This window comes from Oryzias melastigma, linkage group LG3, assembly GCF_002922805.2.
Source record: "Oryzias melastigma strain HK-1 linkage group LG3, ASM292280v2, whole genome shotgun sequence".
Lineage (NCBI taxonomy): Eukaryota > Metazoa > Chordata > Actinopteri > Beloniformes > Adrianichthyidae > Oryzias > Oryzias melastigma.
In genome coordinates this window covers 21,765,213-21,788,958 of record NC_050514.1, presented here as the reverse complement: position 1 = coordinate 21,788,958, position 23,746 = coordinate 21,765,213, and the positions used below count along the sequence as shown (strand labels likewise).

The 23,746-nt window shown below is 36.7% G+C and overlaps 2 protein-coding genes across 2 annotated transcripts; both read left to right on the top strand.

Annotated features, from left to right (window-relative positions):
* Positions 1-1,524: 1,524 nt before the first annotated feature.
* On the top strand, positions 1,525-6,241 carry LOC112160301 (kelch-like protein 10). Its single transcript, XM_024294726.2, has 6 exons — positions 1,525-1,686; positions 2,803-2,968; positions 3,536-4,022; positions 4,810-5,427; positions 5,592-5,741; positions 5,843-6,241. Exons 2-6 carry the CDS (start codon positions 2,841-2,843, stop codon positions 6,179-6,181), a joined length of 1,722 nt encoding a protein of 573 aa, XP_024150494.1. The 5' UTR covers positions 1,525-1,686; positions 2,803-2,840; the 3' UTR covers positions 6,182-6,241.
* Positions 6,242-11,615: 5,374 nt separating this feature from the next.
* kcnk2a (potassium channel, subfamily K, member 2a) lies at positions 11,616-19,774 on the top strand. The gene is made up of 8 exons (XM_024295761.2): positions 11,616-11,766; positions 11,847-11,959; positions 12,660-12,750; positions 13,545-13,662; positions 14,106-14,266; positions 15,137-15,323; positions 15,401-15,540; positions 18,005-19,774. The coding sequence occupies exons 2-8, from the start codon at positions 11,862-11,864 to the stop codon at positions 18,326-18,328; spliced, it is 1,119 nt and encodes a 372-aa protein (XP_024151529.2). The 5' UTR covers positions 11,616-11,766; positions 11,847-11,861; the 3' UTR covers positions 18,329-19,774.
* The last annotated feature ends 3,972 nt before the right edge of the window (positions 19,775-23,746 follow it).

The window sequence follows — 23,746 nt, the reverse complement described above, 5'->3', positions numbered from 1 at the left end:
GGGGGGGGTATATTTGATGATATATTTATCATCTATGATTAGTGCAGAACCCTTGACATGACATTAAAAAAATAATTTATTCTCTCAAAATAATCATTGGTGGCACCAAATTAGTATTTTTGTGGCCACATTTCAGTTTTAGTGTGCAGAAATTCATATTTTCTGTCCACAATTAGCATTTTATTAGTGTTTTGTGGGCTCAAATTACTTTCTTGTGACCACAATGTAGTAATTAGTAACTATTGATGACAATTTTGTATTTTGTGACCACAATCAGCATTTTATTAGTGTTTTATCAGCTCAAAAAACATTTATTGTGGCCATGGTGGAGTTACAACCTGAGCAGGACCATGCAATCATGCACACTCTCAGTCACATGTAGGGACACTTTAGTCTAACCAATAAAGCAATGAAGTAAGTTTTTGGGCAGTGGGAGAAAGCTGGAGTGCCCCAGAGAAACCGATGCATGAACATGCAAACTCCACACAAAAAAAAATCCCAGCTGGGATTGATGCTAACCACCGCTCCACCTTGTAGCCTGTGACAAATGAGCATTTTAGTAGTATTTTGTGCACTCAAATGAGCATTTTGCGGACATCAGTTAGGATTATGTTGCCATCTATCAAGGTTGCATCTATTAGCATTTTGTGGACACCAATTTAGCATTTAGTGGTCACGAATTAGCATTTTATAAGGTCTTTCATCAGTTTCTACCTCTAATTTGAGACCATAAAATACTAATTCATGTGCATCAAATGCTAATTTTGTTCCCATAAAATGCTAATTTGTGCACACACAATGGTTTGTGTGATTTGTGCGCAATGGAATGCTAATTTCTGTGCACAAAATGCAAACTACACAGACACTTTTTCGTGGCCACTAAATATTAATTTGAGGGAACATCTTTTTTAATGTTATTTTCAGGTCTTAGTAGATTAGAATCAAATATTTCTCATCAAATACTCATTCTTATCAAATACTTCAGCTTGTAGGATTGCTAACAGTTACATCACTTAATGTCATGCTCCCCATGTCCCTGACCTTCAATGCATCTTATAGACAATATTACATCAAATTGAGCATTATTACACACATTCCATACTCAACACAAGTGCACTCAATTAATTTCTTAAATGTTTTTCATCATCTTAGCATGTTTTATAAGCCAATCTTTTTGAGTCTACTGCAGGATTAACGAACTTCACCTAAGTTTTTTAGACACTAAAGACTCCACAGTTAAAAATAGACAGTTTGTTTTTAACCCAACTCTAAGTTTAAAGGGGGACTAACTCTTTTCTGGGTTATTTTTTTAGGGAAAAATTTGAATAGGTTAAAATGAAACCACAAAAAATAGTACTGTTCCAAAAAGTATCCCAAAATATTTCCCAACATGAATAACCCACATTTTAAGTGTGTGAGAATTCAAGTTGATCACTTTCTGTTTATTTTTCTCACAAATTAGAACATTTTCATTAAAATGACAAATGTTATTTGTTGTTGTTTAAAGTGTTTCCCCTAAACAGACAGACTCAACTGCTTTCATTCTGGAGATGTTTTCACTGGACCCATCTGAATTAGCTAGATTGTCTTGTAACCTTTTTCAAATCGGACTCTAACTTCCTCCTCGTGCATTGGTGGTGGTTTGTCCCGTCGCGCCACGTCCTCACCGACATCCACCACAGGCGGGTAAGAAGATTGCAGCTGGAGCTGCTCTGTGTTAAAGTTCAGCTGTTCTGACAGAAATGTGAGACATTATGAATGCACTGTCCTGAGAACACAGTAAACAATAATCTAATAATGCTGCTAAAGTGAAGGAATTATACATTTATGAGAGGAAAATGTCACATATTTCTATTACTATTGCTCTCACACATTGGTAACACAAGGCAGTAATGTAAAAACTGTTTATTTTTATTTGTTTTTGATTTTTTATTACATTTCTCATTCATTAATGCGTTTAACCAAGTATTTTCAATTCAAATTACTCTCTAAAACATTTTCTTCTGTTTCTACTTTCAATATTTCTTCATTTTATTGACTTTCTTTGATGAATTAAATCATAAATAGTTTTGTAGATTACACCTTTTGAAAAAAACACACAGTACTCGAATCTACTTATATTTATTTATCTCTGCCTATAACGAATGAATGTAAAAAATAAAAGTAAAAAAAAATATGTGTTTTTTGCAACCATTGACTGTATATGAGAACATATATTTATTACATATTTATTTTTTACAGTCAGTGTTTGCAACACTAAAAAAGTAAGATTTTATCCTGCAGTTCAACTCTTTGACCACAAGATGTCTCTGTAATCCTCTATTTTAAAATATTTTTGTGCATATTACTTCTTATCAAGCTTTTGGTTCAGTGTTTCTAATTATTTTTTGCAGAAGGAAAAAAAGGTTGTTTGATCATGAACAGGGAGAGTTTGTAGTTTAGTAAAAATCTAGAAATTAATTTCAGTTTTTGAATTTCAAACTGTGCTGTACAGCACAAAAGAACCCCAAATTGTTTCAACATTCCCTTAGAAAAAAAAGTATTATTACTTATACTGAATAGATCATACAAAATGATCTTATTTTAGAACCACTAGTAAATCAACAGTTACAGCTGAAATGTGTATCAAAGTTTTGAACAAGCCACAGATAACACATCAAAGCTGAAAAATATCACTGAAAGCTTTTTAATAATCACTGATAGAATCCCTCAGTAGCTTGAAGATCTATGTGATCCTAAAAAATCACTCCATGCTTAAGAATAATCGTGAATTCTGTCTTGTTTGAACTTTGTTGACTCCAGATCAGAGCCAGCAGGACCGGAAGGGCTCACCAGCAGAGATGCATAAAGAAAACTTGTACTTCACCTTTTATCAACAGCGGCATCTCTGTGATGCTGTTCTAAGAGTGGGTGACACAGAATTTCACGTACACAAGATCATCTTGTACGCCTGCAGCCCATACTTCAGGTGAGATTATTATGGGATTTACTGGAAAAATTCAGTTGTATTTTTTCTTTAAAATGAACGTTGTTGGTAATTCTTGTAAGGAAAAATAAATATGTAATAATAAAAAAAAAAGTTTACTGCTTTTGTGAAGAAAATGGCATAAATACATGTTTTTAACTAGGGTATTAATTATTCAAATGATGTGATTCACATTTCAATTAAGTTTTAATTTTAATTTAAAATAAATAAACTCCTAAAAAGAAGATTTTGTCCTTTTAAGCTCTAATTTCATGACTTTTCATGATTGTTTCAGTCTTTAAAATGTTTTAAATAGCAACATGGAAGCAAATTTGTTGTAAATTAGCATAAATGTAAAAAAAGAACCATCCAGGGTGTACCCCGTCTGGCTGTGATAGGCTCCAGCATCTCTGTGACTCTGAAAGGGATTAAATAAGTTTAGAAAAAGGATAGATGTAAAAAAGTGTTTTTTTAAATGAAGTATTCAGTGATGTTGACATAGTCACTGGTACTTCCTTCCCTCCATCTTTAAGTAATGTTAACAGCTTATTTTTTCACTTTGCTTCACAGGAATCTGTTCACTCAGTGGTCAAGTCCAGACTGTCGGATCTTTGACATAACCGATGTGTCACCTGAAACAATGAGCCTCATCGTCGAGTTTTTTTACACTGGATGTGCTCCGGTCACAGATGTCAACGCCGCAGAGCTGTTTATAACGGCGGATCGCTATGACATACCCGGTCTCATGCAAGTCTGCTCCGACTTTTTGGAGAAAGAACTGAAGATAGAGAACTGTATCAGCATCTGGTTGTTGGCAGACTCGTATTACTACCCTAAACTGAGACAAAAGGCTTTCTCCTACATCCTGACTCGTTTTGAGAGGGTAGTTGTGGCCTCTAAACAGTTCCCTCTTCTCTCTGTTCAGCATCTCATTGAAATCCTTCAGAGCAATCAGCTCCTCGTGGAGACTGAATCAAATGTGTACGAAGCCGTCCGAAAATGGATCAGTCATTCACCAGATGAACGAAGGGAATATATGTCTCTGCTCTTACCGCACGTAAGTAACTTGTAGTTTACAGAGTAGTTTAGAGAAAGTTGATTTAAATTCAGAAACAGTAAATGCCAGAGTTTAATGGACAATTATTATGAGTTATCATGTAATCCATCTATGAATGTGAAAATGTAAAGGTTTTGCTGCAGAAAACACCGTCCTTCAACATGTAGTGAAACATTTCCTCCATGTTTTCTGACCTGCTTATTCCCTGTCGAATGTTCACTGAACTAAACTGGAGTTGTTGATTCATTTTCTGTGATTCATTCATTCAAGAAGACAGAAAATATCCAGGAAAAATGAGGTTTTCTCACATTAAAATAACAAAATCAAATTTATTGCAATTTTTGCTTAATCTCTGCAAAGCCAGAGCTCTCAGGATTTATTTGCTTGGGTGTTAAAATAAATGTGCTTTTTATGTTTTCTGCAGGGAAACGACCAAAACCATCAGTTTATATTGAAAAGAAAATAATGGGTTGTAAATAGTACTTACATAACTCAAAATTTGTATTCCTAGAAGTGGTTTATTTGCACCATTAATACTGAATTGTGTTTGATTTTACATCAAGCTCACTCCAAACAAGCAGAGTGACAGACTTCAAGGTCCATGGCAGATCTGTCCATTAGTTACATGATCAGACATTCAAGAACACTTGCAAGATCAGAAACTTTTCTTGACGACTTTTAAAGCCTTTAGAGATTTTTCACTTTTAGCTTTTTCACAGTTAGGACATTTGTTGAGATGTTGCTGTTGCCATTTCAACTTAACTCATTTTATGCTGTCTCCATGTAGGTCAGACTTGCCTTAATAAGTCCAATGTTCATCTGCAAGAATGTGGCGAAAATCCCATTCGTGTGCTCAAGCCAAGAATGTCGACTGATCATCCTCGAGACGCTGGACGCTTTCCTTCAGAACGCCACAAAATTTTTCCTTAAAAACACTGTCTGGTGCCCTCTGGCTCCTCCCAGAATCCCCCCCGCTTTGATCTATGCTATAGGAGGTTGGAGTAACGGCAACCCCGTCAGCACCATCGAGGCATACGACCCCCGCACTGAGCATTGGGTGAATCTAAGCTGCACAGAGGACGTTCCCCGCGCTTACCATGGAACCGTTGTCCTGAATGGGTATATTTACTGTGTTGGTGGGTATAACAGAGTGACACAGCTCAGCTCTGTGAGCAAGTTCAACCTGAGGACAAAAACCTGGCAGGAGGCGTCACCAATGCACGTCAAACGCTGCTTCGTAAGCGTAACAGTGTTGGATGGAATCATCTATGCATTGGGAGGATACGACGGCCTCAGAAGACTTAGAAGTGCAGAACGCTATGACCCCGGAAGAAACCAGTGGACGTTCATTTCATCAATGCACGACCGAAGAAGTGATGCCAGTTGTGTATCCTTCGAAAGGAAGGTAGGGGGCAACAACTGATATTTTAACTAAGGAGGTGCAAAAAGATGATCGAACTTGATATTATTGTGTACAGGAAGAAGTTTTGATCAAATCTGATCAACTACTTTATGCCTTAGTCACAGAGGACCCTATTAAATTTTAAATGTCTCTACACATTCTTCCAGGTGTACATCTGTGGAGGCTTCACGGGGATCCACTGTCTGTCAACAGTTGAGTGTTACAACCCAAGAAATAACCAGTGGACATGGATGCCCTCTATGAGCAGCAGGCGCAGTGGCATTGGGGTCGCCGTCTGTGAACGCAGAATATATGCGGTAATTGTGTCATATGGAAAAGAGATTATTTACAGAAAATATTTCTAAATTAATCCAAATAGTGTTGAAAAAATATAAAAGCTTCCTCTTTTCCCACACAGATTGGTGGCTTCAATGGAACGAATCGCTTGAGAACTGCCGAGTTCTACAATTCTGTCACCAAGTCCTGGGAGACTGTGAGCCCCATGCTGTGTCCTCGCAGCAACTTTGGCATCACAGTGGACAACCACTGCCTTTATGTTGTGGGAGGCTACAACGGCAACCGCACCACCCAGGAAGTCGAGTTCTTCAACGCCGTAACTAACCGGTGGATTGATGCCCGTGACATGGTGGTTTCTCGCAGCGCACTGAGCTGCTGCTTGGTGGAAGAACTCAACGACATCATGGATTACATTATACCCGTTGTCCCCGGTACAGGACAATTGGATGGAGTGTTCTAGATCGAGCGATAGAATGATACACAGAGTAATACGATGAGAAATAAACCTTGGTGCATCCATTTTTGGCAGTGCTATTGTTCTTTTGCTGGCGTTACAAAGTCCCTGAATGAAGGTTAATGCATTTTATAAACATATTCTTTGGGAGGCAGGTTGAACTTCTCAATTTGATGCAGGAAGTAGAACCTCTGCAGGACTTTCTTCCAGATCGAGTTGTAAGACAGGATTTCCTTTAGGTAACAAATGAAAAACAAGAAGGCAGATACAGAAGCACCATAGAGTACTGCTGTAAACCAGAGTCTGATGCTAATTCATAAAGCTGAATATTTGTATTTACATTTGGATCCATATCATCTGTTTTTATGGGAACTGTAGTCTACAGTTTTTAATATTTTACCTGTTATTTTCCTGCCTTCCTCTTCAAGCCTCATGTCACGCAACTGCAGAACCCTGTTTATCTTCTGCATAGCCCAAGTGCATTCATATGCTCACACAAGCATGCAGACATGTGCACACCCACACACAATCGCACACACAGGTTTCAAACCAAGGGTTTCCTCCGACCAGTTATATAAGAAGGATTCCGTGGCCCCCCTGACAATCAAAACTGTGTAAGCAGTTTTTGACCCCTTGACCCCAGTGTCATCCCAAAATATACTTGCCATTTAAGCTCATGTGTACATCATGTCCTGATTCATGTTGTACATGTTTCAAAGTGGGGCCTCTCGGAGCAACACAAACATAGTTAGTTCATGAGTATAAATCACAGCTGTGCCACTGAAAAATCTGGAACTATTTTAAGCCCATCAGTGGTTCTGTTTTCATTTCCTGGAGCTAAACCTTTTTAATTAGCCATGTTCAGAGTGTTCATGAGTAAAAAGCAATGCTGTTTTTGTAATGTAATAGAACTGACTAAGTAGGATTTTACTTCAACTGCAAATCTTGTGAGTATTTTGTGTTTTAAAATAATATGTCTATTTTCCAGTTTTCCAAGCTGCACAATGAAAAGACTAAAGTTTATTTCAATTAAATTAAATATTTCACATTTTTGTGTGATAAATGAGTAATCTGGTGAAGAAATCAAAGTAAAAAACTGATACTCAGCGTAGGTCAACCTCCCCATTCATCAATGTTGTGGTGATTACATCTTTTTAAGTTGTAGTAATTTTGGTGTTTAGCTTATCAATGTCACTGAGTGTCGTGTTTGTGTCACTGAACCAACTGAAGAGTGTAAAGAAAAAAAACACAATAACTTTAACTCATGATTTCAGACTTAAAGATATTGTCTTTGCTTAATTTAAGCTGTAATGTTTAATAAATTACCTGCACATTTTTTTACACTCAAGTGCATTATTTTATCACTTCATCATGAAAAGTCTTTGTAATGACTTAGATTCATCATCCACCAATCCTAAAACTAAAATGTGTTTTATTTTGACATGTTTTCAGTTTTACTAATACTTCATTGACTCAACAGGTATTTTCACAGCAGGAAAATATTTGCATTTTCCCCTGAAACCACTATTTATCAGTGAAGACAAATGACAGAACAATAAAATAAAAATGAATATTCTATATTTGGTTCTTGCTCTGCACGCTAACTGTAACAGAATATGATCTTCACTGATTATCAGACAACAACGTGGCTGCAGTCCTCGGGCATTTCGCTGAGAAAAGATCTCTGCAGAACGGAGACACAACTCACACATGAGCTCATGATCCGCATCTGAAATAATATTTTTTTGTTGAGTGGTAATAATAAAAACATTTTAGTGTGGAGCAAAGACATAAATCACCTAAAAATATAGAACGAGGAAAAATGTTAATGAGAGATTTGTTGGAGCTGAAAAGTGTTATATTTATAACCAAATTGAAGATTAAAAAAAAAATGTAAAAATGTTTATTGAAATACACACATGGATGATTAACTGAATTATCCTAACAAGATGCAACAACAACCATCCATCCATGTTCAAGGACAATACGGAGCATGTAAGCATTCCTGCTCCAGAAACAAGTGACATTCTGTCTTTGGCTGTTTTGCTGCCAAAAGAGTGAATGGAGAAGACGACTGCCACTGGGGGTAGATTTCAGCTTTGACAGACGACTTTTCTCCAGTTATACAGATTTGTGATCATTTCATTTTTATGTGAAAGACTCATAAAGTACAATCTAAACCTTCTAAAGACACACTCTAATGAAAATTGTTTTTTTTTGTGTTTTAACAAGTTCTTGTGGAATTTTATGATGATGGAAGAAAGAAATAAAGAAAAGTAAGCTTTTTTTTAATTCTTTATCCAGTTAAAAAATGCAGTTTGAAAAATCTTGTAGTTTTGACATTGAATCTACAATCGGTGGGCCTCACGCTCCCTGCTCCTCCTCATTCTGATCCATACACTTGTAGACAAATACATAAATTTACGTCCTTGTTTTTCTCGTGCGAACTGTGTTCTGAATAGCTTTAATATTGCTCACAATTTCTGTTAAGCCGATAATGTTCTGTTGATTGTGTGAGGGGCTGTAAGCTAGCGGGAGAGATTGTAAACAGATGGATGATGGGAAGTCGGGAGGGGCTCACTCTATGCTTACAGTCCCACCCACAAGTCAGAGGTGAATTTCTAATGAACTAATGCTGCTCTGCAGAAACCATGTCTTAAAAGAGGACACAGGATTTTGGATTTTGGCTAAAAACAAATCAAACAAATTAATTTTATTTATAAAGCGCTTTAACAGAGCAAAAACTGCTACAAGGCAGAGTACAATAAAACACCAACAACACTAACAGATAAATTATAAGAAAAAAAAACAAGCAAAACTATAAAATGAATAAAAGAATTAAACAGCATAAGCACAGCATAATCATAATGAAGAGACGACTGACAAGACTTTACGATAGATCAAAAGATGATCAGAGAGAGACTTTAAACTGCTATTGAACAAAAAGCTACATTTTTATTTTATTAATTCATTTGGTGTAATACTTAATGTTATTTTATTTGCAACACATTCCAAAAAAAAAGAGTCAAATACTCTGTAGAACCTCATTTAAATATAAAAGAAACCACGGTTTGAATTAAATAGCAGGATCAAGTCCATGTCATGGCAGGCAATGCAGTAAAAAAAAGTCAAATTGAAGAAATACTAGTTTAGTAAACTATTGTTTTGTTTTTCTGTCTGGAGATTGAATGAAAAGTTTGGATGCGCATTAATGACAGTAGTGCACTCTTGACCTTATCTTATTTTTTCAAACATGTTGGGAAAGAAGGTCCTGTATTTTTCACATAATATAAAGTTTGTCGATGAGAAGCATTTTTTTGACAAACAATTAAGTTACCAAACACACATTTTCTACTCTTTTGTGACACAAGAAAAATATAGTGAAAGCAACTCTTAAAAAACTCTGAAAACCTTTATAAGGGAATCAATCAATCAATCAATCAATAGATACTTTATTAATCCCAACCAAGGGAAATTCTCTTGCCTGGTAGCCCCATAAAAAACGACAGTCATGCACACAATGACAAAGGAATAATAAAAACGATAAGAGTAATAAAAAGCCAGGGTAGTACATAAATAAATAAATAAAGAGCGCCATAAGAACCAAATTAAAAAAAATTAAAAACAATTAAAAACAATTAAAAACACATCAGCACAGCCTATTATGCAACCTCAGAGCAGACGGGATGAAAGACCTCTTGAACCTCTCAGTCCGGCAGCGCAGGGAGATGAACCTCTCGCTGCGGCTGCTTTTCTGAGAGGCCAGGGTTGTGTGGAGTGGGTGAAAACTGTTCTTTAAAATAGCCTCCAACATCCTCCCGGTTCTGTCCTCCACCACAGCCTCCACGGACAGAACCCCATCACCCACCACCCGTGCACACCTGTCCAGCAGTTTTTGGAGGCGATCCTTGTCCCTTGCCGTGGCGCTGTTTCCCCAACAGACCACGGCATAAAAAACTGTGCTGGCAACAACGGACTGATAAAAGATGCGTAAAATCCTGTCACAGACATTAAAAGCAATTAAAAGCATTAAAAGCATTAAAAGCAATCTCACATTTCCTTGGAATTTTAAAGACATTTTCCCCACATCTGCTTGTTAACTAACTAAGAGTAAATTTTTAGGGTCAAAAACTCAGACATATCAGCTCAGTGAGGAAACAAGAATGAGCTGGTGGGCACAAACTGTCAAATGTACATTAATGAACATGGTGGGGGCTTCAAATGGGTGTGGGGAGCACCTCCCTGTGTCCACCCCTCATCCCTCTCCTCCTCTCGTAATATTCCACAGCTCCTGCGCTCCACTCAAAAGCCTGAACGCACACGGAGCTGAAAGAGAGGAGACAGAAGTGCGATAACAAACCCACACTGCAGGCGCAAAATCCAAACCAAAAAGTCAAAGACAAAAAGGGAGCCGGAGGTTGGTCCACATCTCTGTTTCTGCTCAGCTCGGAGGAGACTCATAGAGGAGGAACAATTCCCCTAAACGCAGAGACAGGCTCTGATGAGGAGAGGAGGAGAGAAGGAGCCGTTGGATAGCCAGCAGTAACAAGTGAGTACAGGATCTGCTTGATACAGAAGTTTGGAAAACAAAATCAGTAAAAACAGAAATGTCTCTTTCATTCATATCTCCACATTTTTTATGTGAGAAATTGAACATCTTATAAGATTTGTGCTTCTTGTTTTAATTCAAATTGTTATGTTGTTTTGACTCCTGAAGCATTTCCTATTATTTACTTAGTCGTGTGAGCATGGACACATTTTTTTTATTTGTGCCAATTCCACTTCAAGTTGTAGTTTAGTTCTAATTTCACTTAAATGATTATCAAATCTTTAAATAAAACCTGAAATGTTTAAAAGATAAAACAATTGTTGCAGGCAATTCATTTGTACTGTATAAATGTGCACAGAAATAAAGATTACTCGAGGGAGGGATCCTTTTTCTCAGTCTTTTCTCTGCTGTTTGCTGTAAAGTTGTTTTATTTTGCATTTCTCATCCATTTATTTACCCATATACATTTTAAAAAGCATGTGAAATATCAAACTGTGAGATTGATCCATGTTATTAAAAATAAGCTGTCTTTGTCATAAAGGAAAAGAGAAAAAACTCACATTAAAAACTTGGATATATGTATTAAAAGCCCTCAGCATCATCGTTTTCCCCTTGAATCGTCCGCCCATGCTTTCATCTTTGTCATTTATAGCTTTATCTGATCATTTGATGTTTGAGATGTTTTTCTTCTGCTTGATCTTGAAATCTTTTAAATTTAAACTCAGATAAGAGAGTAGACGTTATCCCTTATGTATCGGTAAAGGCATCTTTTGATGGATGATTCATGCTTCCACATTGAACCTCTTCAAAAGATTTATCTATGAGGAGTTTTAAAATTAATAGATAATTTGACGAGTGTGTCGGAGTAAAAAGGAGAGTGTATGGGAGGGGGGGAAAAAGGACATCTTTAAGACTTTATGTAATTTCTCTCACAGTGGCCGCTCCAGACTTGTTGGACCCAAAATCTGCCACTCACAACACCAAGCCCCTCCTCTCCTTCTCCCCAAAGTCGGTCGCGCTGAGCCCTCGGGAGGAGAGTCAGGTGAACCTCACAGGTTTTTCACACCTTTCCTTAAATGACACATTTGATTGCGGTTTGACTGAACACCTGAAGTGTTACAGGTGGTTGCCACGGTGATGAAGAGGAAAACTGTGACTGCTATCTTTCTTCTGGTGGTGCTGTACCTGGTGATAGGAGCTGCTGTGTTCAGATCTCTGGAGCAGCCCCATGAAAGGTACAGAGATTCCTTCATTTGTCCTTTTCTCTGTCGTTTTTATTTAAACGTAGAAAACCTGAGGTCATCGTTTGATAACTATGTTGGTTTAACGCTGCAGGATAAGAGATGGACGCAGTTTAACCCATGAAAAATAGTGCAGATTCAAACTACAAACTATCTTTAAGTGATGACTGCCCACAAATGATTCAAGTAGTTTATAGTTCTCTAAGTGGCTCATTGTGGATTCTGCAAAAGATTAAAAAAAAAGATGCAAAATGACTTAAGATAAATATTTTTCAACAACAAATTTTTAACTATAACTTAAAAAAAAGATTTATGAGTACAAATATTTGTGGTTTTTAACTGATAAAGTCATACAAACAAATCCAAACAAATACTTTATGTAAATTTGTTTTGGTTTGTTTTGCCCTGAATTGATTTTGCTGCTGAAGGCTTAAAAAAAGATATCATTGTGCAAATATATTTAAATTAATAGTGATAAATTCAAAGAGATGCATCAGAAAACAGCAGAAGGTCATCAATTTCCTAAAAATTTAATTTTTGCAAAACTATTTTATCCACATTGCTAATATTTAATCTTTCTGAAGACCCAACCAGTGGATTTTGCACTTCAACAATAAAATGAAGAAGGTTGTAAAAGTTGAATTGATCTGTGCTAACCGTTCATACAAACTTTGAAACAAACCCTCTTTTGTAGTGCCCAACGTTTGGCCATTCTGTCCCAGAAGCTGGAGTTCCTGACCAGACACTCCTGTGTCAACCAGAGTCAGTTGGAGGAGCTGGTGAAGGTGAGACTCAAATAACATTTACATGCAACTGAATAGGATAACTGAATTTGGAAATAGAAGTAAAGTTTGGCATAATGTGTAATTTTCCAATAACTAAAGCTATTTTAAACTTTCATTTTAGCTCTTTTACATAATCTGTTATCAATCATAAAATTAGACTGCACCTTTTTACATTAAATTTCACTGGAATGAGGTTTGAGTAAACTGCTAAAAAACATATCTAAATAATAAATGTGAGTAAATCTAACTGATAAAGCTAAATGTTTTCAGACGTGGAAAATATCATTTGGACTACTCATCATCAGAGTAAAAGGGGCTAAAATTATCTTGAGTAGCAGAAAAAAATGGATTGAGAAACAGGGATTTCAGCACCAAGGACAGTTCTTTCAGACTTCCTGGTGAAAATGAAGGAAAAGTTGATAAAAAAAGTAAAACTTCCAGACAAGTACACACTCTCCTACACAGTAAATCATTTTCACACAAACATTCAAATAATTACCTGTTCAGGTGTGTGTCTAGTAGAGTTTTAATCATTACGCCTTTATCCTGACCCTCAAACTCAGATACTTTCACATCTATAGCGACGTATTTAACACAGTATTTTTTCCCAAAAAAATAAGACTTTTTGCTGAGCAACTAGACAGATACAAACACGTTTTCTTATTAATTACTTTTAAAATAAATGTAAAAAAAATAATAAAGAACTACAATTGTTCATCTACTAAATTACTGTCTCAAGTTATTAAAAAAAGATCATTAACCGACTAACTTATCCCTTCTTTTTTTGTCTCCAGAATGTTGTTTCTGCTATCCGCTCTGGAGTAAACCCTGCAGGGACACTCACAAATCACAGCAGCCTGTGGGACCTGAGTTCTGCTTTTTTCTTTGCTGGGACTGTTATCACAACCATTGGTAAAAGGATTTATAAAAACACTCCGACAAATGAAAAATATTGGAGATTATCAGTGTAAACAGTGTTAGTGTCTGTTTTCTTTTGGTTCAAATTATTTTATCATCACTTTTTAAAGCAGCAACTCTTCATATTTAATAGTAATGTCGACTTACTGCTATAGAAAATTGAATGTCTTATGTTAGTAATTTACCTTCTTGATAAAATCATGTATGCATTTGTGGAGAATCCCATCTCCTCTCAATCTGTCACTATTGATCACTACTGCAATTGCACGTGCTCTCTTTGGTTTGGTCTTCTGCAGACAGGAGCAACGCTTTACTTACAGAAGTCGATGCATCTTATCATAATTTGTACTTCTGCGAGTACCGAATATAAGATTGCTTATATAAGTCAATTGATCATGAACCGGCCACACGTGTCTGAATTTCTGCAATCTCCGCAGGTTTTGGGAATACCTCTCCACACACTGAGGGAGGGAAGATCTTCTGCATTGTCTATGCACTTTTAGGGATCCCTCTGTTTGGTTTCCTTCTCGCTGGTGTAGGAGATCAACTCGGTACCATCTTTGGCAAGGGAATTGCCAGAGTGGAGAAAATGTTTGTGGTAAGTTTTTTGACAGAAAGATTTTTAACATTTCCCTGAAGGGTTCCTGTTTATTTTGTAACAGTTCACAAAAAGTCCATGCTAAGCTTTGATAATAGTCTGGAGTGAAAAAGAATCCAACAAGCTGAAATTTGAGCTGTCAGACACTGAAACATATGACATATTTTTAGACAGAAATAGATATCTAAACATGTTTATTTTTGCCTTGTTGCTGTGTTCTGTGTTTTTCCTTCAGGTCATGTTTTTTCTTTTACAATACACCCAAGAGACCAATTTATGCAGTAATGTGATGAGTGCTGACAATGTCAGGCTTTTGTAGCCAAATGTTTTGTGTTTGACAGCTGCTTCTTCATGACCCAAAAAACCATAAACAAACACAGATTAGACAAATTGACCTTCCTTACCTAAAACTGGACATTTGATTATCTACAGTTAGTTTTTTTCAAATTCAACAATGTTAAATACTTTAAAATAACAAGCAATTTCTTTTTGATTTGAAAATTAAATCAAAAACTTCATTTGATTAAAATATGTTGTCTTTGTGATCTTTACCACACAAGATTTTCTAATTTAGTTTTGAGTTTAATATTTTCAGTCTGTAAGGTTCGCTATAATAACTTTTGTTACCATCATTTATTTACATACATAGTTTATTATACAATATTAGCTTAACATATGCTTTATCTTAATATTTTTATCTGGATTAAAATAATCTGCTTTTTCATTTGGGGTAAACTTTCTCTTAATGAAAAATTGTGTTTTTAAATGTTTTGTTTAGATGCATTTTCTTGTCATCAGCTGTTATCATGGAACCACCTTATCCAGTTTGTAGTATTTCTGAGTTTTGTGTCTGTCGCTTGTCTCTTGCAGCAGTGGGACATCAGTCAGACGAAGATCCGGGTCATATCTACGCTGCTTTTTGTGCTGTTTGGTTGCCTGCTGTTTGTGGCTCTCCCTGCTGCTATCTTCAAGCACATTGAAGGCTGGTCTGTTCTGGAGTCCCTCTACTTCGTGGTCATCACTTTAACCACTATTGGATTTGGGGATTTTGTAGCAGGTGAATCCCAACCACTTGTAAAGCCTGTGTGTTCCTCCAAATCGTCTTAACAACTCTCACTTTTATTCTGTGTCTAGGCGGGTCGGAAATAGAGTACCTGGATTATTACAAGCCTGTGGTGTGGTTCTGGATCCTGGTGGGTCTGGCGTATTTTGCTGCTATTCTGAGCATGATAGGAGACTGGCTGAGAGTCATCTCCAAACGGACCAAAGAAGAGGTACAACCTCCTGAATCTGTGGCTTCAATCTGCGTCTTCCTTCTTTCACTGCTTCTGTCTGTCATTTTAGTTTTTCTTGACCTCTTCCTCCCTTCCATCTGTCCTCCTTCCTCTCTTGTCTTCTGTCTCTCCTTTGGAGTGATACAAACGGCGCTTCTTGATTCCAGTGCCATCTCCCCACATCAACTTTTGCCCTCAGCTTAACTTCGTTTCACTGACAGGGCTGTTTCCTAATCCAATCACCTCTCCTCCGTCCCAACACATGAGCGCAAGACCACATAATGAGCCTCTCCAGAGGGAGAGAAAGACCACAATATCTGATGAGACACACACTGGCAAATTAATACAGGACAGTTTTGAGACTAAATATAGCACAAGTTATGAAAATGAACGTGAATGGGGAACATCTGGAAGTTTAGGCCCTATATTAGCAGAAATATAGTCCTTTTTCTGTTTGTTAATTGAATTTCCCTGGTAAGGATGAATACATACTTTGAGATGAATTATATAACAATAAATGCCCTCTTGAGTGTTGCATCTTCAGCTAGAACATGAGGACAGGGTGACACAGTGCAGGGCCTCCATCCCTTCAACATGATTAAATGATGAATATTTGTTTTTTGTCTGCAGTTGAGGTAACATTTCATTATCCATGCTTGCGTGTGTGTCCACTCATGCTCTCATGCAGAAGTCCTGCTGTGAAACCGCACACCAGACAGTATAAAAAAATGCCTCAATTTTTGCTGTCGCTCACTGTGATTTACAGACAATAAGTAAATACAACTAAACAGCTGGGAGTTGAGATTCTTACACAAAACTGAAGCATTTAGTTTAATTTAATTTAACCCCAGAGAACTCACATAGTCGAATTTGGCCCCTGTTTTTTTATTGTAATTTTTTTGTTGCTGCTAAAAATGAAAAAACAAAAAAAAGTCAAATTAACTTTAAAACCCCAGAAGAAAGTTGTTCATGGATTCTCCAGGTTTAATCATCCTCCTTGGGTTGTGCTTTTGTTGATTAAGCTGTATTTTTCTTTGTTAGTTGCTATATTTTTATACTAAAATAAGAAAATTGTGATCAAAAAGTGCCAATAGTAAGAATTTCTGCATGTACAGTATATGTAAAAATTAACATTACTCATAAACATATATTACCCTTTAAAACTGCTTTATTTTTGTAGCTGTTCTGTCACTTTTCAGCATCAGAAGTCTTTTGTGACAATCTGCATTCCTGATGTTTATGAGATCTATTGGGGTGTGACTGTCAGAGTTTCCGACTGAAGCATTGCTGCTTAAATGCATTATTTCACTGTAATCAACTTTCTGTAATTTTGTCAATCTGCTTCTTATGTAATTTTTTTCCAATTTCTCCCCTTATAAGTTCAAGACAAGATTTTTTTTTTATTAAATTATCAATTAAATTATTAATCAAATTACCAACCACATTTATGTATTTAGAAAAGTGTTTATGGAAAATATATATGTTTTGGCTGCATCATCACAACCAGGGGTCTGCAATCGTTAACACTTAAAAACCCATTTGAGTCGATTTCTCACCGACCACAACCCGGTAAGAGTCACACATCCTGTAGAAAACATGAATTTGTATTTATGTTATTGTTATTTTTATTACAAATATGAATTAGCTATTTATTTTGGCATAAATAAAGCAAACGTTAAGGGAAAATATATTTTTTTCCAAATATGAAACAGTTTAACTTAACAGAAGTTCACAAGACTTCCTTTCAAAATAAAAGACTTCCTGTGTCTCAGAGGATCATCTTGATGGAGCAAATCTAGCGGCAGGTAGTGTAATGTCAGCAATGAAGAAAAAAAAACATTTCATTTTTAACCAGAAATTCCTAAATCTAACTTTCTAAAATTAAAACAGTCTAATTAACTGTATTTTTTTAACCATGAGGCAGATTTAAAACACTGGAATCTATCAAAATGTTCATTTCTCGGATATCAAACCATTATAACTACTGTGCTTTGGAGAGGGATAAGTAATTGTACTTTTTTTTCTTTACTTTACAGTGACTTTTAAACTAAAAGCTTTGTATTTTTCTTTAACCAGAGAGCCACAATGGAGGGTAGAAGAGCCAGACGTGGCTCTGGAGCCGCAGGTTGCAGACCCCTGATCATGACTGTACTTTAGTAAGGAAATTTAAAAAATGAATGTAGCTCTTATTTCCAAGTATAATTGGGTGAATAATCCTTTGGGAAAAAAAAGGTCAGAATAAATTCAGATAATTAAAAATATTGTCAAAAATATAATCTAAAATCATTGAATAAGTGTTTCCAGTTCTACCCATTTTTATTAGGACTCTACCTTTAGCAATTTGAGGTTTTGCAGATTAGCTTGATCAAACTCAGATAATAAGTAACTGAATTGCATTTAAATGGACAGAAGTGCTGCTTGTGCTGCTGTGCTCCACCTAACGTCTCGCTCCATCTCCCTGCAGGTGGGGGAGATTCGAGCCCATGCTGCAGAGTGGAAGGCCAACGTCTCAGCAGAGTTCAAGGAAACGCGCCGTCGAGTCAGCGTGGAGATCTACGATAAGTTCCAGCGTGCCGCTTCCATAAAGCGCAAACTGTCCTCAGAGCTGGGGTTCAGCTCGGCCCCTGAGCTGACCCTGCCGAGGAACACCTCGGTCAACTTCACCGACGAGTGGGAGAGGAACGAGAGGGACACCGGACTGCAAAACTCATCAACGCCTCCAGTCAGAAACGGCGGCTTGCTCCTGAACGGCCATAGCCCGGAGCGAGGAGACATTTCAATCATTTAACATCTCAAGTAGAACCAGATCCTCCTGTGGCCTTACCATCAATCATTGAACCCATCAAAGATGATTTTCCTCAATCCAGTGGATGAACTTCACACTCCTCGTCCTCCCCAGAAATAGAAGTTCTTTTAGAATTGTGAGAACTTTTGTAGCTTCATCAGAAGCAAAAGTCCACCATAAACCGCAATGATGTGTCACACCTCCAAACAAGTCAAGAAAAGCCATTTAAAGTAATAATAATAAGATGCATCAGTTCAAATTAGGGGTGTTTCAAAGCTTAATACATTTTGTTTTATGATTTCTTTCAACTCATTTCCTGTTTTTTTGCCTTTCTTTGTGTCTTTGTGTGGTTGCTGGAGACTTCAAAGATGCCAATTTTCATCAATCCTACAGGACTACATCCTATTGACTGTGACAAATGGGGACATTTTTAAATTGAGTATGTTTTCTTTTTTATCATACAGGTGGCAGTGCCTTGCCCTCATGTCTCTGGAATTTTAACATCAATCCAAAAGAAATTGCACAGAAATGTTCTTGTGGTCTGAAACATGTGCCCTCTACTCTCTTTCATCATAATCATCTGACTTGATGTCCGATAAAAAGTCCAAATGTGGAATAAGATGAGGCTTTATTAATCAATCAGTATTCATATCTGTGGTGTGACTTCACTGCTACAAATGGTTGTTAGGAAACTTTCTAGCTTTTTGTTCATCTATGAAACTTTATCACTCGTAGGACCAGTTGGAAATTTCATCTGATGACATCTTTTTTGATCATAGTCTGTTCATTATGTGTGTTTTGGTAACATTTTGAATTGTGCCTTTCATTCTAAAGCATTTAGATGGCTTGGGAGATTTCTCAGATCTCTAAGTATCTTAGATCCTCAAAACTCTTAACCCTTTAACACCAGAGCTTTAACTGGTGATCCAATAGATTCTGACTTCAAGAAAAGCTATTGTATGTCTGGTCTTAAAGGGTTAACTTTGCCAGAACGGTGGAGGTTTTTTTGCTGGAAAGTTGAAGTTTTGCCAAAACCGTGTTCACACACGCACCTGCCAAGTAAAATTTAACGTCAGGATGTGACTTGAAGCTGAAAGCAGCCATGAAACAAAATGCATGCGCTACAGCTGCATCTGCAGTACGGGGATGTTGAAAAGTACCATTTGCTTTAATGATGTTGAGATTTGGTGAGAGATGAATGGATGACTGCTTTTTAAAAAAAACATTCACAATACTTGATGGTGTGCACTTATAGCGGTACTAAAGGTACTTATAAAAGCTTGAATCAATCTGGTGAATGTACTGAAAAACTGTGATGCTATTTTGCCAACATTATATTGTAAGAAATACTGGTACAAGACTTTTTTATGCTCTTGTTTGACAAAATTCCTGTAGAATTCCTCAATGAACTGGTTGGAAACTGTATATTTAAGTTCTTTTATTTTTCTTGTGGTTATTAAATGACATAAAACATTATTAACTACAAAAGCTCCATTACCTGCGATAATGCCTGTATGAATGCTTTTTGCTGAATATGGCTGCTGAAGATGCTAATGTCATTTGTTGTAATTGCAGAAGGAATTTGCTAAAAAATTCTAGCTATTTTCATAATTCTAAAGTTGCTTGAGTATTAAACATACAACCTTTATTACAAGTAAAATTAGCCACAAAAAAGCTATCATGTTGCTAAAATATTGTCTAAACCCAAAATAATCCTAAACAACCTGAGTAAATGCTAAATTGGTGAAAAACTTTAGCATGTTGCTAAAATGTTAGCCTAACTTCAAAATAGCCCAGAAAACCTCAATAGATGCCAAATTATCAAAAAATGTTGGCATATTGCTAAAATATTAGCTAAACTCAAGATTAGCCCAAAAAGCTCACTTGATGACAAATTAGCAAAAAAAAAAAAGTTAGCATGTTTATAAAATATTAGCTAAACTCCAATTTAACCCAACCCTCCCCAGTAGATGTCAAATTAGCCAAAACCATTAGCATGTTGCTAAAATATTAGCACAACTCAAAAATAGCTCAAAAAATCCTCACTAACAGCTCAATGCCAACAGCTCGAGCTCAATGCTCAATGCCTTAAAGTCCCCCTCTGATTAAAATCATGTTTTTAGAGTTAACAAGTTCCTGTGGCATTTTTCTTACAAAATCATTTCATTTTTGCATTTCTGAGTATTCCTTCTTTTAAATCTCTGTCAATCAAAGTGTCGCAGACATCCTCTGTTTGAATTAATGAGTCTTCTATACATCACAACAGCTCTGCTGCACATGCGCTAAACCCCTCATCTGGCCCGGCTAGCGTGCCTAGCTCAGGTGGCGGAGATGATAAGATTTCCGTGGTCAAATCAGCTGTCAATGGATTTTTTTATGTGAGTTTTTAAATAATACTCACCGTAACAGAGTCACTAACGCTGGAAAATACTCAGCTCAGCTCCAAAAGCCACACCCCCTCAGAGGAGATTTTGGAAACAGAGGCTTCAGATAAACATGAAAATGACTTTTCAAGACCTTTAGGTTTTGGAATTTTGGTTTAAAACTTCATAATCCTATTTAAGACACTACTGAGAACTTTTTTTTTTTGAAAAAAAATGTCATGGGGGACTTTAAAGAAAGATGCTTCTTTCAAACACCAGGAAATTAATGAAGAAAACAAACTTATGAAATGAAAATGTATTTGTTGAAAAAAAGTAGAAGTAGCTCTCTTTTCTACAAGATGTCTAGATTAGAGTTGCTTTGCAGGAAAACTGTTGTAAAATATATGAAAATATGTTTCCATGTTTTATAGAAATTCTCAAAACAACAAACACACACACACACAAAATAAGCTAAATCATACATGAGTACACCAAAGCCTTCAATAAAAAATGTCAACTATTCTGACTTGTTCCAACATGGAATTGCGTTCCCAGGATACCCCCCCCCCGCCACCATCACACCATCATAGAGGGCTTTCTCCTCTTTCACAGGGTTCCCAGGCGGTGATCCCCCGAGTATTTATTACAGTTTAAACTTCCTAAACGATACAGTGCTCTATATGAGTGAGCCTGCCCAGAAACACCGATTTTATGATGCGTGAGGTGAAGTTATGAAAGCAGGAAGTACAGACCAGAATCAACATCACACTGATGCAGCACAGGGACTTTCCACCATATGCCCTCCACTCACGTAGCCGTGCAAAAGTGGAGAGATGAGCTTCAATATTCATGGAGTGTTTTTGCTAAATCAGAAGGCTGTAACTGATCTTTAAGATTCTTGCTGCTGAATAAACTACAAGCAGTTGCATACATTTTATGCACATGAGCACTGAGTTTCATTTTGAATAGGTTTGTTGGAAATGGAGTGGTAAAGATAAAAATGTTAAATAACATTAGCAGCAAAGGAAATCGATGTTACCACAGGAGTGGGCAAACTTTTTGACTTGTGGGCCAAAATGTCCAAAAATTTGACAGAAACAGACACATTGAGTGATTTTGTATTTCATGAGAGAAAGAAACAGCATGGAATCTTTTGAGTTTTTATTTCAAAACTGTGACTTTTGTTCTCACTTTGGTGCCTATTTCAGCAAAAGGTTGAAGTCCCTCAGGGAAAGATGCAAATTTGGTGTTTTTTAATCATATATTTTTTGGATTTTCAGATTCCTGTCACATAGTTGCGTTCGTCTGCCTCTCGTTGGCCTTGCGTGCTCACCCCTCACTTCCTGTCAGAGATGCACCGCAGCCCTGACAGCTGCTGCTTACACAGGGTTGCTGGTCGAAGAATGGGACAAATCATGCATACAGCGGAGGGATCGACAGTCACTCTGTCTGTCCGTTTTACAGACAGACCCACACACATATGCATAAACAAACTCACATTCTGCACACGGAGTGCCAGTGATAACAGCTCAGCAGACCCATCTCCTCATTTCCCATGTCCTGGGCCAGAGTTGGTTCTGGCACTGCAGCTTCCGCTAACAGCTCTGGCCAGAGTTATCAGAGTAGGACTGCATCCGCTCTGAGGTGTGTGACTTTATCGGCTTTTTTTCTTTGTTCCCATAGCCCCACAATGCCCCTCTGTCCCTTCATCTGCTGCTGCAGAGACACTACAAAAGTGAGCACGTGAGAGCGCATTTACTAACCAGGTGGATGCACAAACACTGCTTAGCACAGGAAAATGGGAAAAGGTTCTCTTTTGACCATTTCTAACATGCTTCATTTGGTCCCTCAGGACAGGGTGAGGTGACGAGGTCAGCTCACATCAATACCTCAAATTTGAAAGAAGTCCAGGTCAAAAGAAGCCAGTTATTGATCCAAAACAGGGGTTTTCAGGTTCACAGGAGGATGAAAAGAAGGAAAAATTAGCTTAAAAACATTTATTTCAGTTTCTGCTTTTAAATAAAAACACTACAGGGGTCATAAAGAGCTGCAGAAATATCTGGATGAAAACAGAAAGTAAATAATCTAAAATTTTACTAAAAATGTAGGGACCCCATTTCATCTAAAAAATATGTAGCTTCCAAAGTGCCACACTTTAAAGAAAACAAAAAAAGTAGATACTGTTGTAATTTTAGCAAAGACAAAAGTCATGCTGGGTTTTTGGGCTACAGTTTTTGACTGAACAGTAACTCCTGTTGAATGGATCAACACTTTAGTAAGAATTAGAGCTAAACAGTTTTAAAAATTTAAAACACTTCAGATAAATTGTACTTTTTCAAATTTCATTCAGGTTCTTTACTTGTTTGTAATCTGGGTGTTAAAGGTGTGAGAGCAATAGCACCACCCCATCAAACTTCTACATGTCCTGCAAAAACATCCACAATGTCTCACATTTGTTGCAAGAATTAGTAAGCAGAAAAATATTTGTTTTTAATATGAAAATTTTCGAAACAAGACTCATAAAAGTCATAAATCCCTGGATGACATTTTACAGATTTTGATTGTTTTTACAAAAATGCATCTACAACAAAAGTAGATAATTGGTTAACAACATTTCATCCATGTACCATTCCCTATGCAGTCACTTTTTACTATTTATGTACCTTTATAATGTTAACACCAGGTGGGTATGAATGAATTCTTTAGGTAAAGTTTAAATAGAGACATAATGATAAAGCTATTTTATTTTTTCTTAGGATGTTCTTGGAGAAAACTAACCGCAACAGCAAGTCTTGACCTTAAGTAAAAGTAATCCCACTTGAAGAGTATAGGATATAATATTCTTACTATTTTTTTCTCAAGTTTCTTGTAAGAAAAAAAAAACACTTTAAATTAGTTTAGAAAAAACAGGTAAAGCTTAAGTAAAAGTTTAGGTTGCTGTTGCTGATAAAAAAGATCTAGCTAACAAAAGATTTACAAATTAAAGGGACTCTTTTAAATGTTTAGATTGTCCAAACCTTAACTGTATCTGGGTTCAATTGACATCATTTTTGTTTTT

Bases quoted from the DNA above. Each gene is read 5' to 3' on its own strand.
- LOC112160301 (XM_024294726.2), top strand. From the start codon at position 2,841: ATGCATAAAGAAAACTTGTACTTCACCTTTTATCAACAGCGGCATCTC. The intron at 2,969-3,535 runs GTGAGATTATTA...TTTGCTTCACAG, and splicing joins GCCTGCAGCCCATACTTCAG to GAATCTGTTCACTCAGTGGT. The intron at 5,742-5,842 runs GTAATTGTGTCA...TTTCCCACACAG, and splicing joins GTGAACGCAGAATATATGCG to ATTGGTGGCTTCAATGGAAC.
- kcnk2a (XM_024295761.2), top strand. From the start codon at position 11,862: ATGAAGAGGAAAACTGTGACTGCTATCTTTCTTCTGGTGGTGCTGTAC. The intron at 11,960-12,659 runs GTACAGAGATTC...CCTCTTTTGTAG, and splicing joins CTGGAGCAGCCCCATGAAAG to TGCCCAACGTTTGGCCATTC. The intron at 14,267-15,136 runs GTAAGTTTTTTG...TGTCTCTTGCAG, and splicing joins GAGTGGAGAAAATGTTTGTG to CAGTGGGACATCAGTCAGAC.